The sequence below is a fragment of the Vitis vinifera genome, chromosome 16, assembly GCF_030704535.1.
Source record: "Vitis vinifera cultivar Pinot Noir 40024 chromosome 16, ASM3070453v1".
Classification (NCBI taxonomy): domain Eukaryota; kingdom Viridiplantae; phylum Streptophyta; class Magnoliopsida; order Vitales; family Vitaceae; genus Vitis; species Vitis vinifera.
Genome location: NC_081820.1, coordinates 27,071,057 through 27,085,579, shown reverse-complemented (window position 1 = coordinate 27,085,579; position 14,523 = coordinate 27,071,057). Strand labels below are relative to the sequence as shown.

The 14,523-nt window shown below is 31.7% G+C and overlaps 2 protein-coding genes across 2 annotated transcripts; one reads left to right on the top strand and one right to left on the bottom strand.

The window, feature by feature from the left end:
* Window positions 1-3,344: 3,344 nt before the first annotated feature.
* LOC100245212 (rhodanese-like domain-containing protein 14, chloroplastic) lies at window positions 3,345-5,730 on the top strand. The gene is made up of 6 exons (XM_002274610.5): window positions 3,345-3,745; window positions 3,913-3,959; window positions 4,128-4,220; window positions 4,368-4,506; window positions 4,604-4,706; window positions 5,409-5,730. Exons 1-6 carry the CDS (start codon window positions 3,541-3,543, stop codon window positions 5,521-5,523), a joined length of 702 nt encoding a protein of 233 aa, XP_002274646.1. The 5' UTR covers window positions 3,345-3,540; the 3' UTR covers window positions 5,524-5,730.
* Window positions 5,731-5,806: 76 nt separating this feature from the next.
* LOC100250336 (vacuolar protein sorting-associated protein 26A) lies at window positions 5,807-12,399 on the bottom strand. Its single transcript, XM_002274549.5, has 12 exons — window positions 12,211-12,399; window positions 11,574-11,613; window positions 11,398-11,472; window positions 10,772-10,846; window positions 10,564-10,636; window positions 9,673-9,717; window positions 9,322-9,433; window positions 8,410-8,476; window positions 7,362-7,406; window positions 6,940-6,995; window positions 6,419-6,594; window positions 5,807-6,340 (listed from the first exon to the last, which is right to left on the bottom strand). Exons 2-12 carry the CDS (start codon window positions 11,574-11,576, stop codon window positions 6,162-6,164), a joined length of 906 nt encoding a protein of 301 aa, XP_002274585.1. The 5' UTR covers window positions 11,577-11,613; window positions 12,211-12,399; the 3' UTR covers window positions 5,807-6,161.
* Between the last annotated feature and the right edge of the window lie 2,124 nt (window positions 12,400-14,523).

Genomic DNA, 14,523 nt, shown 5'->3' with positions numbered 1-14,523 from the left:
ATTGATAGTTTTTCCTCCTGGGATAAGGAAAGTGAAAACCAAATATAATTTTTTTTTCTTTATTTAGGAGTAAATTTAATTTTTATAAATTTTATGCTAATAAATTTATATTAATTCCCAAACAATTTTCTCAAACGATTCTAACTTATGAATGAAATAAACATTGGGTTTAGCAAATATTAGTCTAATCACATTTTTTTAAATTTGTTTATAAGAGTATAGGACTGATTTAAAGCAGAGCATCATCTTTAACTTAAAAAATAGTTTGATGGTATTTGAATTAAAAATAGTTTTTTTTTTTTTGTTAGATTTGTTATGAAATATGATTATTTTTACTAAAATTATATACTATATGATACATATTTAATTTATTAAATAGAATTTTATAACTAAATAATTAAAAATTGTTTTTTAAATTTGATCTTAAAAACTAATTTTTAAGAATAATTTTTTAAAACATTACTAAACAAATGAATAATTTTCTTAAAAAATAAAAAATAATAATAATTTTTGTTGAAATGGAAATGAATTTTCAAATTTAGGCTTCAAATGTTACCCTATAAGACTTCATAATGATAGTATCATTGTCCCTAATTCTAATGGTCACCTCATTGTCCCATCATTATTTCCTTATGGTTGCTCCATCAAGTCTTTGAAATCTAGTAGCATCGGCATTCATATAGAATTTTTTATTTTTTATTTTTAAATTTCTCATAAATTGACATATTTATTTTAAACTATCACAATCAAGAGGGTGCCCATCACCTCAATTAGATATGAAATTGCCCATCACTAAATGTCTTGAAATATTTTGTTAGAGGTTTGAATTTAAATCTTGTCTTCATAATAATTTGGAGCCACAAACCAACAAGACAAATAAACAAAACATTAATGGAATATGATATTTTAAACATCAAACAGGCAAAATTTAAAGATTTTTTTTTTAATTACAAAATAATAAGATGAGCATTATATGATAAGGAAGAAAAAAATATGTTCAATAAATTCTTGATAAAAAATAATTTTTAAATTTTTTTTCTACAAATGTATTATTTTTTGAAATAAATTTGAGGGTGTTTCATTTTTTTTTTCTAATTTTTTAACAATAATTAAAAATATAAAAATATTTTAGGTATAATAATTTTATTAAGAATATTTTTTTTAAAAAAACTTATTGTTTATGTTTGAGTTTCAAATATAATTTTATTCATGAATAATGAGAATTATTTTTAAAATCATTAAAAAAAAAAAAAAAAAACTGGTTTTTAAGAATCTCGCCGTTGTTTCAGAAGGTACAACCAAGAAAAGCTAGAAACCCACAGGATTGTAGGTGATCCATACCGCATATGACAGAAGCCCATGCTGCTGAGAGGACGCGGTTTCACATTCAAGTACAGTCACATGACACGTGGCAAGATCTGTACGGTGGATTAAAATAATACTGGTAGTCGTAGGTCCTCAGTGTGTCGGTGGTTTCGGTGTAAGCAATAGTGCAAAACGGCACGTCCTGGGATTTCTAATGTGGGCCCCACCATGACCCATTGTTTCTGGGCCGTTTTTGTAAAATGGGCCCACAAACTAGAAAAAGTCTTTGATAAATTAATGATTAATGGGCCTGGTTGGTCAGAATTAAAATAATCCAATTGTTGTTTTAGAATTAATTAATTAATTTTTTAATGAAGATATGAAAGAATCAAGTGGTGCTCTAGTTATTGAGCGCAACCATCCTATGGTCAAGCTTTTGAGGTACATGAATCAGATGTGGTATTTTTCTTTCTTTCTTTTTTTATTGCTTTGTGATTATTCGGAAGGAAGATATTTAATTGGGTTAATTTGATAGAAAAAATTTACCATTATTGAATTGTCCTGTGGATCACATGAAATGCAATTTTTTTTAACAAAATTTAGTAAAACAAAGTGTGTTTCCATTAACTCATATAATAAAAAAAAACATAAAATAAAAATTCAAGTTTATAAAATACAAATTTTAAACTACTACTTAAAAATAATTAACATTTTATACAATTTTTTTGTTAAGTATATTTTCTTTAAGCATCCAGTACTATCTTTTAATGATATGGATACTATCTTTGGTTATCTTAGATACTTCTTTTGATTCGATGATTACATAAAACTTGAATTATTTTTTAAAAATTTATATTTTATAATTATTTTTAATACTTTGTTATGAATTTTTGTTTATTATTGTTTTTATATATTTTTTCTATTATTAGTTTATCAAATATTTATTAATTAAATTTTTGTCATGCTTTCAAATATAATTTGTTTAAGGGAAAATCCAAAAAGCCTTGTCGTTTATTTTATTAAAAAAAATTATAATATTAAAGTCAATATTATAAAAAAAATAATAACTAACTTTCAATGCTTTTTTTTTCTATTTCTTCCACTATAAAAACCAAAACTAAAATTTTTCCTAAAAAATGTAGATGAATTTCAGAGTTTGTTTGGAACTTTTTCCAAAATAATTCTTAAAAAAAATTGAAAACAATTCTTAAAACAGTTATTATTTAAATATTTTATATAAAATAACTAAAAACATCTAAAATTTATTATTAAAATAACATTTTGTAAAGGTTTATCAAACATACCTTTGGAATTGAAAAATTATTTTTTATTTTAAAGAACAAAAAAACTATTTTTAATAACAGTTGCCAAAGAGCCTTCAATGGTGTGGTTCATCGAGTTCTCCATGGAAAGTTTAAAGAAGCCGTACTTGTCCACCTTGAAAGTTTAAGAAAAGAAAGGGCGATGGTCATGCTTCTATTTATTACATGTCACGTGCTCATCAATCATCATGAACTCCAGATTACAATTTTTGGACAAATAAAAGGAGAAAAATGCCGTGGCCAAATGACATATTTCTCATGGTATGCACTATGTACCCTATACTAAAAAGTGTAGTTTTTAAATGCCTTCAATTCTATTAATAAAATCATATGTTATGACATATTTTTTAAATATTTATTTGCATTTTCAATTATTCATATATTTTTTATAATAAAAAATGATGAAATTTTCTATGATACAAAACAATAGTATACGGAAGTTTTAATATTAGTCGTTAGATTTTAGATTTTATTATATAGTTTGGGGAGTTAAAAATGAGATACTATTTAGGTTTTATTTTTAAATAAATTAACTAATAAAAACATTTATGCATCCCACAGCCATCACTCCTTTTATAAAACATGGGAGGAGAAGTGGAGATGAAGGCAGCCAGCTTGGAAAACTTTTGTTATCGATCGTTTGGTGAGACTTTTATCAATTATCACTACGACCCAAAAAAGGATGAAATGTGGATGAAAGAAATCTACACACGAACACACCCCTTAAACCTCCACCACTCACGCTGATTCTTTCAAGCCTAAAAATCCACAATCTCCATGGCCCACACTCACTTCCCCCAAAGATCTCCCAAAACATCACCAGACCAAATGCCTCAATTTCATTTCACTCCAATTCATTGACAAAAGGGCAAAAGCTGCGGAGATTTTCGCAAGTCTCCCCCTCTTTGAAAAAATGGCAGCTCTTGCTTCGATCACTCCACACTCTTCTTCTTCTTTACATCCCAAGTCCCACCTCTCTTCAAACACTAGTCACCACTCCATTTCTTCGTACTGCGTGACCAGATCAGTTAGGACTAATAGGCAGAGACTATATTCAGAGTCTGGCTCTAGGGGCCTAAAGATCCAAAGTGCAGCAACAAAACCCGCAAAATCGCCAGGTATGTCTGTTTTTTAGTGTGAATTTGAGCATAGTAACAAGTTTTTTCGTTCGCTTTCTGGAGTTAACGAGATGGATTGATCAATTCAGTGATTAAGTTCGGGTTTTCAGGTGCATTCTAGACTTAATTCATCTAGTTGCTTCTTTGCTCTTGTTTTGAGGGATTAGCTGAGGAAGACTGGAAGATTAAGAGGGAGGTTCTGCTAGAGAAAAAGGTATGCACCTCTTTCTAAGTCATATGGGACTCATTCAAAGATTCCAATGAACCAATAAACTAATTCAATAGTAATTTATGTTATTGCGCACCTGGATAACTCATAGATCACAAGCAGAATTCTTCCTTTTTATCGGGTGAGAACTCCTGGAATGTTTCTGATTTGCAGGTAAGGAGTGTGGATGCCAAGGAAGCTCTACGCCTTCAGCAAGAGAATAACTTTGTGATTCTTGACGTCAGGCCTGAAGCAGAATTCAAAGAGGTCAGTTCTTCATATTTGATATTGAAATTAGCAGTATGGAAGTCAGTACAAGAACTCATAACCCCCTGCTTATGTTATTGAGATTAAATTCTTCAATCAATAGGAGCAGAAACAGAACAATTTTTTTTTTATATTTTCGGGTTGCAGGCTCATCCTCCAGGCGCTATTAATGTGCAAATATATAGGCTTATAAAGGAATGGACAGCGTGGGACATTGCTAGGCGTGCTGCATTTGCATTTTTTGGCATATTTGCAGGCACAGAAGAGAACCCAGAGTTCATGCAAAGTATATTGTTCTTACCTAATCATGCTTTGAGTTGTTGGATTGCTTCTGGATAATTCATGGTTTGGGATTAACTAAATGTATGGTATCATGCTAACAGGTGTGGAATCGAAAATAGATAAGAGCGCAAAGATAATAGTGGCTTGCTCATCTGGGGGTACCATGAAACCGTCCCAAAACCTCCCTGAAGGCCAGCAGTCAAGGTGGTTCTTCTCCTCCTATTGTATCTTCCTCTTCCCTTCTCTCTGAAACTTCATTGTGCCACACCAACTTCTATGAGAATTATACTCTTATTCCACAATGTTAATATAATACCATTCTACCCTAGGATTGTTTGACGAAAACCGATAAATGAGGTAAGAAGCAAGAAAAATTCAAGATCATGACATTAATGTAGACCAGGCCTGTTAGGGCATTACCTGATGCAGGTCCTGTTTTTGGTGGGTTCTGGGACCAGTGGATTGGTAACAGATCTAACCTTCAGTTCAGCATTTTTGCAGCAAGTGGTGGCATACGAACTCGAACCTGCATGTTTAGCACACTTTACATGTCCCAAAGTGGGAGAACGAGAGTAAACTATATATCGGTTCTCCAACTTTCTGCATTTCTACGTAGTTTCAGCTATTTTGCAGAATTAGTATTATGACCTTGAAGATGGCATAAAAGGGCAGACAGGATATCAATTCTAATAGACACAAAAGATGTGTTACTACTATAAGAAACATGAATAAAAAGGATGGGTAAATAGATAGAAAGTATATGATCTTGCCTTTAGGTCACATACAATTCATGGGGAACAACTGACATTACAACTATAGAAGCTCTAAAAGCCATATGGTTCCAAGTATAATTCATGTTCTTGGATACAACCAAACAAGTTGGTAACTTGATGCTATTTTCTGCAGGTCACTGATAGCAGCCTACTTACTTGTCCTCAATGGTTACACCAATGTCTTTCACTTAGAAGGGGGACTCTACACATGGTTCAAAGAAGGCTTGCCATCAGTTTCAGAAGAATGAAATCTCCATCAGATTTAGTTATTTCTACAGAAGGTGGGTTTTTGTAAAAGGATCATGTATATCATCATTGGTTCGACTTGTGTCCTTCGTGTAAGAGTTTGTAACATATTTGGAGGCTTATGTTATGTATCTGGGATGCTAACTAGTAGGCTGTTTCTAACATTTGTTGCATATGAAAGAAATGGATGCGTACCTGCTTACAAGCCACACCAGTGAATGAAAATTGCTACCACACAAAAAGGCAAATTACAGATTATTAAAAGATAGTTATGACAATAAAAAGTGAATGTTAAAAATAATAACATTGTCAAGAATCCACAAAAGATCGAAAATCATACAGAACAAGGCACAAGTTATGGATGCCAAGTCATTAGTCAATGGTATTGGATAACAGTGTCATTGATAGTATCCTAACAGAAACCGGAGATCCCCACATAAACAGCATTAGATAACCGTTGATGTACATAACCGTGACAATGTTGTACCAAAAGCGTCACCAATAAATAACAAGCCATTGTAGTTCCTATAAGAAACAGGATTTTCACTCCAGTAAAACTCAAGCTTTCACAAGGTGGCAAGCAGCAATTAATTCCCTCTCTTTTTTTCAGAACCCAGTGTTGGTTTTACATATAAAATAATCAAGAAGTTTCGGGAAGGCGGTATACTGTGATCTCCTGCTGCTTGAAATACCGACGGTCCTCTTCGTCAACAAGAACAAGGTTCAAATAATATTTGACGCTGAATTTGTTGTTAATGTTGCGGTGTGTAGGTGTCAGCTCATAGGGACTAAGAAACAGTCTAATTGGAATTGATTCACCTGTAAAAGAAGAAAAGGCTTGTGGATTGATACATGTATGGAATATGTATGAAACCTGAAGTGTGGTTCTGAGGATACCTCTTACTGGAGCACCATCCATCAACTCAAACTTTGCTAGTGTCTCTGTCTCAACATGGGTGTTGGCCCCTGATCCTGTTGACTCTCGCCGCCTGATCTCGAGATCCATATTTTTTATCTTGATTCTTACAAGAAGAAAATATATCTTCCCGATAATAACATCTTTCAGATGATACCTGGATATTTTAAACTTCAATTAGCTATGACAAAGATCTTCCCTTCTAACTTAAACTCGGAAAAAAGGCAATAATTGAATCCACCATCCTACTCCCTAGTGCTTGTGCACAGGTGTGAAACCTCACCCAGACCAACCAAATTGTCCATACTCAATATGTCATGATTAAGCAAATATCTATTTGCAGTCAAGGGACATGTGGTTAAAACTCAAACACCGGAAGAAGACATGTTATTCCAGGTTTCAGTACCATAAAAAATCTGGTTGGCAGTTGATTCCTATCTAAGAATCCAACCACCCAAAAAGGAACTGCATATCCAAGTCAAATGAATTATGTAAAACGTACTTGCTTTTATTGTACTCAAACTCAATGTGTAGGCAATCTTCAATTCCAACCTCCATCTGGCAAGCATTTAGATTATGTTAGAAGTCCGAAAAATCATTCTTAATGGGATTTGCATGCTAAACAGGATAGAAGGATAACCCAGCTCTACAGTACAATGATATCATACCCACCCAATACCAAAACAAAGACACTCTGCTCAATAAGTTTTCCAGTCTGTTACTAGATTCTACATGAATATTAATAAGGATGAGAACAACTTCCATGGTCATTTAAAATTTGAGATCGCCATTTGAGATAACAGTATGCAACAGGCTACAATAGGGGAAAAGGATTCCATAAAAACCATCAAGGTAGTAACAATTTCTTCTCACATACACCTAACCTACAATGGGCTATCTGTGCAAATGAAAGATTATACTAACCTTAATACTAGTGTTAATTTCCGGAGGTGGGGTGTAGTTGCGAACCTGATGCATTAAGAATAACACCATTATAAGATCAAAACTGTATTAATAAAATTATCAAATTGATAAGACCAGAAATGCTTTATAATTTATATATTAAAAGATTGTGAGGCAGTATAATAAGCATTATATAAAACTGTATTATTGATATATCTATTTAATTTCCCAGTAAGAAACAACCATTTCCAAATTACAAATAAATAAATAACATCTATGATTTGTTCAAACCAACAATTTACTATATAGGCTGTCCAAGATTTATAATCTAAAATAAAGTTTCAAGGTTCTAGTTTAGCAAGTAACTCAAAATCACATTCCATAATAATCTTAAGCATGCACAACTAATCTTAAATACTGCCAATATTAATAAAAGCAAGGCATAAATAATTCTCCTGTATATCTTAAATACAAAAGATCCTTTTTCCTCGGCTTTTGCTAGGGCAATATTAGGTAGTCAGGCATTAACCACAACCATTCCAGGCTAGGAACTGGTGGTTGTACAGTTCAAGGCACAAACAGGTATTCTGAAAACCACCAAAAAACAACCATGAAAGATTTCACAGTTCTAGGATGAAGTGTCTGCTTATATGACTGACTCTTGAAGTTTCTTTTTCCCCTTTCTTGCCTGCACCATTGCCCCAATAAGAGGGCTATCATGTCTCCAAGATTGTGGTGTTCATCTACATATTGTCACAATTCTCAGCCCTCTAGGAACTGCAAACATCAGTATCTGAGGGGCCAGATACATGAGAAAATTTTTGCGATCTACTGCAGATATGGGGTAGAGTTGCCGAAAATATATTAATTTGCACATAACCACATCCTTAAAATTTTTTTTTGATAGGTATAACCACATCCTTAAATTGATAATGTAAGAAATATGACTTTAAGGTATCTTTTCTTCTTCCTCTTTTTGGAGAAGAATATGCATGGAAGATTGCATGACCCCTTAAAAAAAAGAAGAATCATCAATTACTAAATGTTCTTCACAATACAGAAAGATTACCACAAAATCTTGGTATTCCACAATGCTACCACCATAGCCACGACTGATTGTAACTTTTAGGACATACCTGCAATGAACAAATTTGAGATAAATTGTAAATACTAGTAAAAAATATCACACACCATATGCTTTTAAGAATTATATTGATCAAAGCATTTTAAAAATTCACACTTTGTAGATTACTATACAATTAATCATTTCCAATTTCCACTCATGCCTAAAGGGCGCTGAATTGATAAAACCAATTATTTTCAATTTACAAACTAAACAGCAAAGAAAGTAACACTAACATGTTAATATTCAACCAACATAAGGAACTGACAAAGCCTATGAGCACATGAAGTACCAAAACTGATCCACATGGAAGAAGAATATCTTAAGTCAACTAAAGAAGAGTAAACCCAAAAAGGGAGGATCTACAATTTTGTAGATTCAAGATTAAAGACCCACAATCTTGAACAAAAAAGCTTGGACTTAAGAGGTACTACAATACTTGGAAATACAATTGCAACAAAAAGGTGAACAAAATCAAGTTTTGAATGGATTAATTAAGTGGAACCTGGAAATTCATTTTGATATCCTTGAATATCATATCAACAAAAAAGCACAATAATACAGAGCAATGACTTTTGTTAGCTTTTCCAATGGATGCAGGGAAATTCAGGTAAGTGCTACTACAGAGTACAGATATATTTATATGCTTTAAAGAAATCTATTCCTAGCCTTGTTCATTGGATACACAAAGTTAAATAAAGATCAAAGTGAAGTATAGTCACAAAAGCCAGAGAAAAACTCACGGAACTATAGCAACAATTCATATGGTCAATTGTAAAATTCCAAAGGGTTAACCAACGAAAGAATATTAATACAAAGATTTACTATGAAAGCTTTAAAAAATAATAAATATGTTACCTAAGCCTCACATTAACCCCATTGTACGTCTCGTATGGCATTTCAACTGTAGAAAATTCAAATGGATATGTTTTCCTTTCATATATTTCTCCAGGCACATCCAGTTCACGAACTGCAAAAAAGAAGAATAGAAGTAAAACCAATCTCTTATTGCTGATAGGTTTGATTGTTGTTTCACTTCATGGTTGCACATACAAATTTATAAAATCAGTAGTATTAATGGCATGAGGTATAAAAATAGAAAGAAAAAGGAAAAAAAAGAAGCAAGGTTACTGTTTAACAAAGTGGGAAAAAAACCCTGGGCTCCTAAAAAATCCTAAGATAATAGCATGAAAGCCAGAATAAACTTACCAAGGGAGGTAAAATCATAGAAGTTGCCTCTGTCAAAATACATCTCTGCAAAGTGAAACGAAGTTTTCATTAATGTTTGAAAAACAAGAAACAGCAGTTCCACCAAACTGAGAGACAAGATTTATTTATTTTTTTATCAGAGCAAGACAAGGTTTATTCAGAAAAGGAGAAGAACAAAGAATGAAAATGCCAAAGAATAAAAAACAGTAAATAATTATAGTAGACACTTCCATCAGTACCAGCTAACACAAATATTAGCTAGCATCCAAGTTAAATGAACTAAAAAATCCAAGTGTTAACAAGCTTACAGAGGATAGTGAATGGTTTCAAGCATGTCCCTTTTGACTAAAATTAATGAAGATATTAAATGAAAGTCAAATATCTAAAGAGGATTAGATATTCATTTATTGCCCTTGATGTCTGACTCAAGTGATAAAGGGTTATGATCTATCAAAAACAAAAATAAAAAAATAAAAGGTGATAAAGGGTTGTGGAGGGTTTTGCGAGAGGTTCTAGGTTCAAGTCCCACTGGGGACAAAAATTTACCCATCAAAAAATAAACAAATAAATATCCATTTCTTAGTTAAAAAGGTTGAAGATAATATATCTAAAGCAGAGTGTAAAACCATGTGTAACAGAACAACCCGAAATCCAGGATTAACCTGATTAGGATGATAACAGTTAACCATACACAATATGGTAGAATAACCATGTGCAAGTATGCAACTATGTTAAATACTTTGACACATTTACCAGTACCTAAAACAAAATTTTCAACCTTCACATTCGCTTGAATCGCAAAACTATAGGAACAAGGAAATGCAATACAGTGTTTAATTCTTCCTTTTGACACGCATCATACTAAATTGAAAGCATTGAACAAAAATGTACCTATCTGACCAAGGAGCTCAATTTTCACACCATTGTGTTCAACCTTCTTTCCCTGAAGTGGTTCTATAGATATCTGAAAGTATTACCACATAACAATATTTTTTCAGCATCAAAATTATTAATCTAAATTATTTCCAGTTATTTTCTGAGTACAAAAACTAAACATACAAATAAAGATAACACATAACTATGATATCATGCAAGATACCTTTCCAGAAATGTTTTCCTGACTTTGAAAAAGTGGGACCATTACTGTCTGACCATTTTCTTTCTTTATTGGAACCTACAAAATCAAAATGCCATGTTAATCGCAAAATATAGATGAACAAATCTGAACTCAGATGGAAATTAAACAAAAGAATTCATCAATATTGCTCATTAGTCATTGAATCTAAAATTTCTTCAAGTAACAACATAAAGCCCCTAACAAAACCACAAGAATTTTATTAACTATTCCAATGACCAGATAAGGATCAAGACTAAAAGTAAATTTTTATCAGTTGTTCTTGAAGTTCTTCAAATCCCACCATAAAGGGCATCACAGGTCAAATTATATTATGAAGCCCACCAATCCCCCCATTTGCATAATTATGAACCCAAAAAATAAAGCTGAAGACATCCATTGTTCACAGGATGACATACAAGTGACACTATTATCCAAGGTTATTCATTTAGTTCCAGAAAGCAAATGCCATATAATTGATAAGATTCACGCCCCATTAAGAAATGGACAAGAATCTCCATTTTTCTCTTTCCTTCACTTTATGAATGAAATCAAACACAAAGCAGATATTAAAGTTCTACTAGCGTGCACCACCAAGCTCAACCAAATACCTGCTTCCGACTTTTTCCATCAGCAAATGTGATCGAAATATTACATGATGGCTTGAAAGCTCCAATTAGGTAATTCTGAAGAAAACAGAGTGAATTTTCACAACCAAACTTACAATTTCGTAATGGCCAAATAAATAAGAATTATGATCAATCTGAAGCTAGTTGAGAAACTTTACCATATTGTTTAAAATCAGACCCCCAATTCAAAAGCCTTATCTAGAAGAAAAAAAAAAACAATGTCAATTTCAAATTTTAAGTCACAACATTTAGAATAGCTAAATATGCACAACTGGAAAAAATTCAAGCCGAGATTCTCCAAACCCTACACCTGCTCAGCTCTCTAATAGTGTAAACCTTCCTTTGGTTCAGTGAAAGAACAAAGGACATCAGACGAAATGAAACCAAATGCTTCCTTTATCAAATTCAAGCATTTTCCTTTTCTTTTCCCCTTTCTTTCATTCTTTCTCGGGGAGCAAACGGACGCTAAGACTGGAAATGACTGAAAATCAGTATTTCTTCCACTAACTGGAATCACTACACCTATAACTCCACACAGAGTCAAATCAGCATCAATGAGAAGAGTAAGAAACACGGATCACATGAAATCAATCCACAACCCGAAATTACTCTCAATTTTGCAACACATTGAGCAACAAGATCAACGTCAAATGCCTACAATTTCGGTCACTTGGTTTCCGCTACTCTATTGAAAATTGTTCCCGAGAAAAAAAATGAAACAAATAAGCAGTCCGGAAAATTTTATTATTTTCCGGGAAACTAACGGGGGGAAGCGAGGGTGAGAAATTGCCGTACCTCACAGTTGGTGGAGCAAAAACCAAATTGACTGAGAGCTGGAGTCGGAAAACGAAGCCTGAGGAATCGGAGGATTGAAATCAGAGAGTCTTTTGCAGAGATGAAGCAACTCGTAAAGCGAACTCGGTGGATCGACCGATGGGACTCCACAGTTGAAATACGAACGACGACGCAGTATCTGGGCCTGACGGGCCGGGTTCATTTTCACCCGGCCCGGACCTTTTTGATTGGGCTTGGCCTGCCCAATGATTGGAATTTACCAAACTGTCCCTCTCGATAAATACATTAAATTAATGGTATTTATTGTAATTTTCTTATTAAAGAATGGCATTCATTCTTTTGGCTAAAGAATGAAATTTACGCTATATGTACATACAACAAAACAATTTGGCAATATTTATTTAATGTGAACAGTATTGTTATTGTTTCATTCATTTTTGTGTGCTTGACAGAGCAATTTATTTAACACTAACAACTCATCCATTGATTTAGGCCTAATGAACCAAGTTCGTTCATTTGCATGCACCAAATCCATGTTGATTGGGTTCAGCTTCGTCCAATGTTTAGAATTTACTAAAATGTTTAACCTGATGATTCGATTTACATTTCGAGTCAAAGATATTTACTGTAATTTTTTGTCATATTTTGACAATTTTATTTAATTTAATGTCAATAATATCGGCCTTTGAAAGCTTTCAATTGGAATGTTGAATTACTAAACCAAACTTATAAACTCAATGATGTATTCATAAACTACTCAACGTGAAGAGCAAGATTTATTTGAAATGATTCGTAACACCAACAAGTTATTTGGTACTATTCTAGTGTATTCAATAATGCCGATATTGGTTTACATAAGACAAAAAATATTTGAACCCATTTGAGATGGGTTTTCTTTAAACCATAATTCTAAAAAGTTGGTATTAGTGCAATAAAAGTTTATAATTAATTATGAACTAACTTTCTTGACAAGATAAAAATGTCTTCTAATAAAAGCATCATATTAGTAAAACAAATTATAAAAAAATAATTTCGTCATCCTCGGATTTTTTCATAGAGGCCTTTTCGTTTTAACAAAAGAACTTTAATAGTATGGTTTATTTGATATTTAAGCACAATTTACGACTTACAATGCTCGGAAAAAAAAAAAGTTTTTCGATAAAATTCATAAACATATTGGAATGACTTTTGTAATTTATCCTAAAATTAATTGTGAATTTATTTGCTTAAAGCTTGGATATAAGCTTTAAGTAAAATATTAAAATTAAAAGAAATAATTCATAAAATATAGACTCAATGAAATTATATTCACATAACATACAAATATATGTAATTTTATTGTCTAAATAATTTAAAATATTATAAATATTCAATATAGATTTAATTGTGAATAAGATTTGGGTAGGTTTTTGATTAGGTAAATTATTTTGTCTAAGTTTAGACAATGTTGTACAATTTTATCAAATCCATGGTTAGAAATAATTATATTTAAGATAAAATATGCATTCCATGAAACAATTAAAATATTAGAAGTATGTTTGAAATGTTTGAACAATTGGACAACAAATTCTCTGTACACCACAGCAAAAAACACTAGGCATGTAAATGGACTAGGCTTGGGCCCACTTGATTTGGGTTGTGGTGGCTTAAACTAGGCCCAGTGGGCTGTTGTGTTGGGTTTGGAATTCAAGTCTTAGTTTCATATGACCCAAGCCCAGTTATTTAATAAATATGATTAATAAATATAAATACACTTGGTCATAGTAGGTTTTAAGTTTCGTCAATTACAAATTTATTCCATTTATAAAATTTATTTTAGAGTGATTTTAGGTAAAAGGATTTTAGATAGGTATGTTTAATAATTCTTTAAAAAAAAAATTTTATATATAAATTATATTTATATGAGTGTTAATTGATGAAATTTGAAATTAATGATAAATTATTATAATTAAAAAAAGGGGGTATGGATGAAATTAATTCCAATAAAAAAATAATTGATATCTACATGCATTTAAAAAGTAATTCATATAAATAAAAATTTAATTTTTAACATTCAACTTAAAGTTGAGGTTCAGAAATGAAGGCTTTCCACGACATAAACACATAATTTTAATAATAAATAAGAGTATTTTTATTCAAAACGCTTTTTTTTATAATAGTTCGTTTGATAGTGATTCTTAAAAGAGTTTTTAGTTTAAAAGTGTTTTTGAAATAAAAAATCGCTTAAAGTATTGAAAAATCATTTATAATGTTTTATGATTTTAAGAAACATTTATAGTATTTCTTACACTTTAAATTTTTTATTTTTCAAAT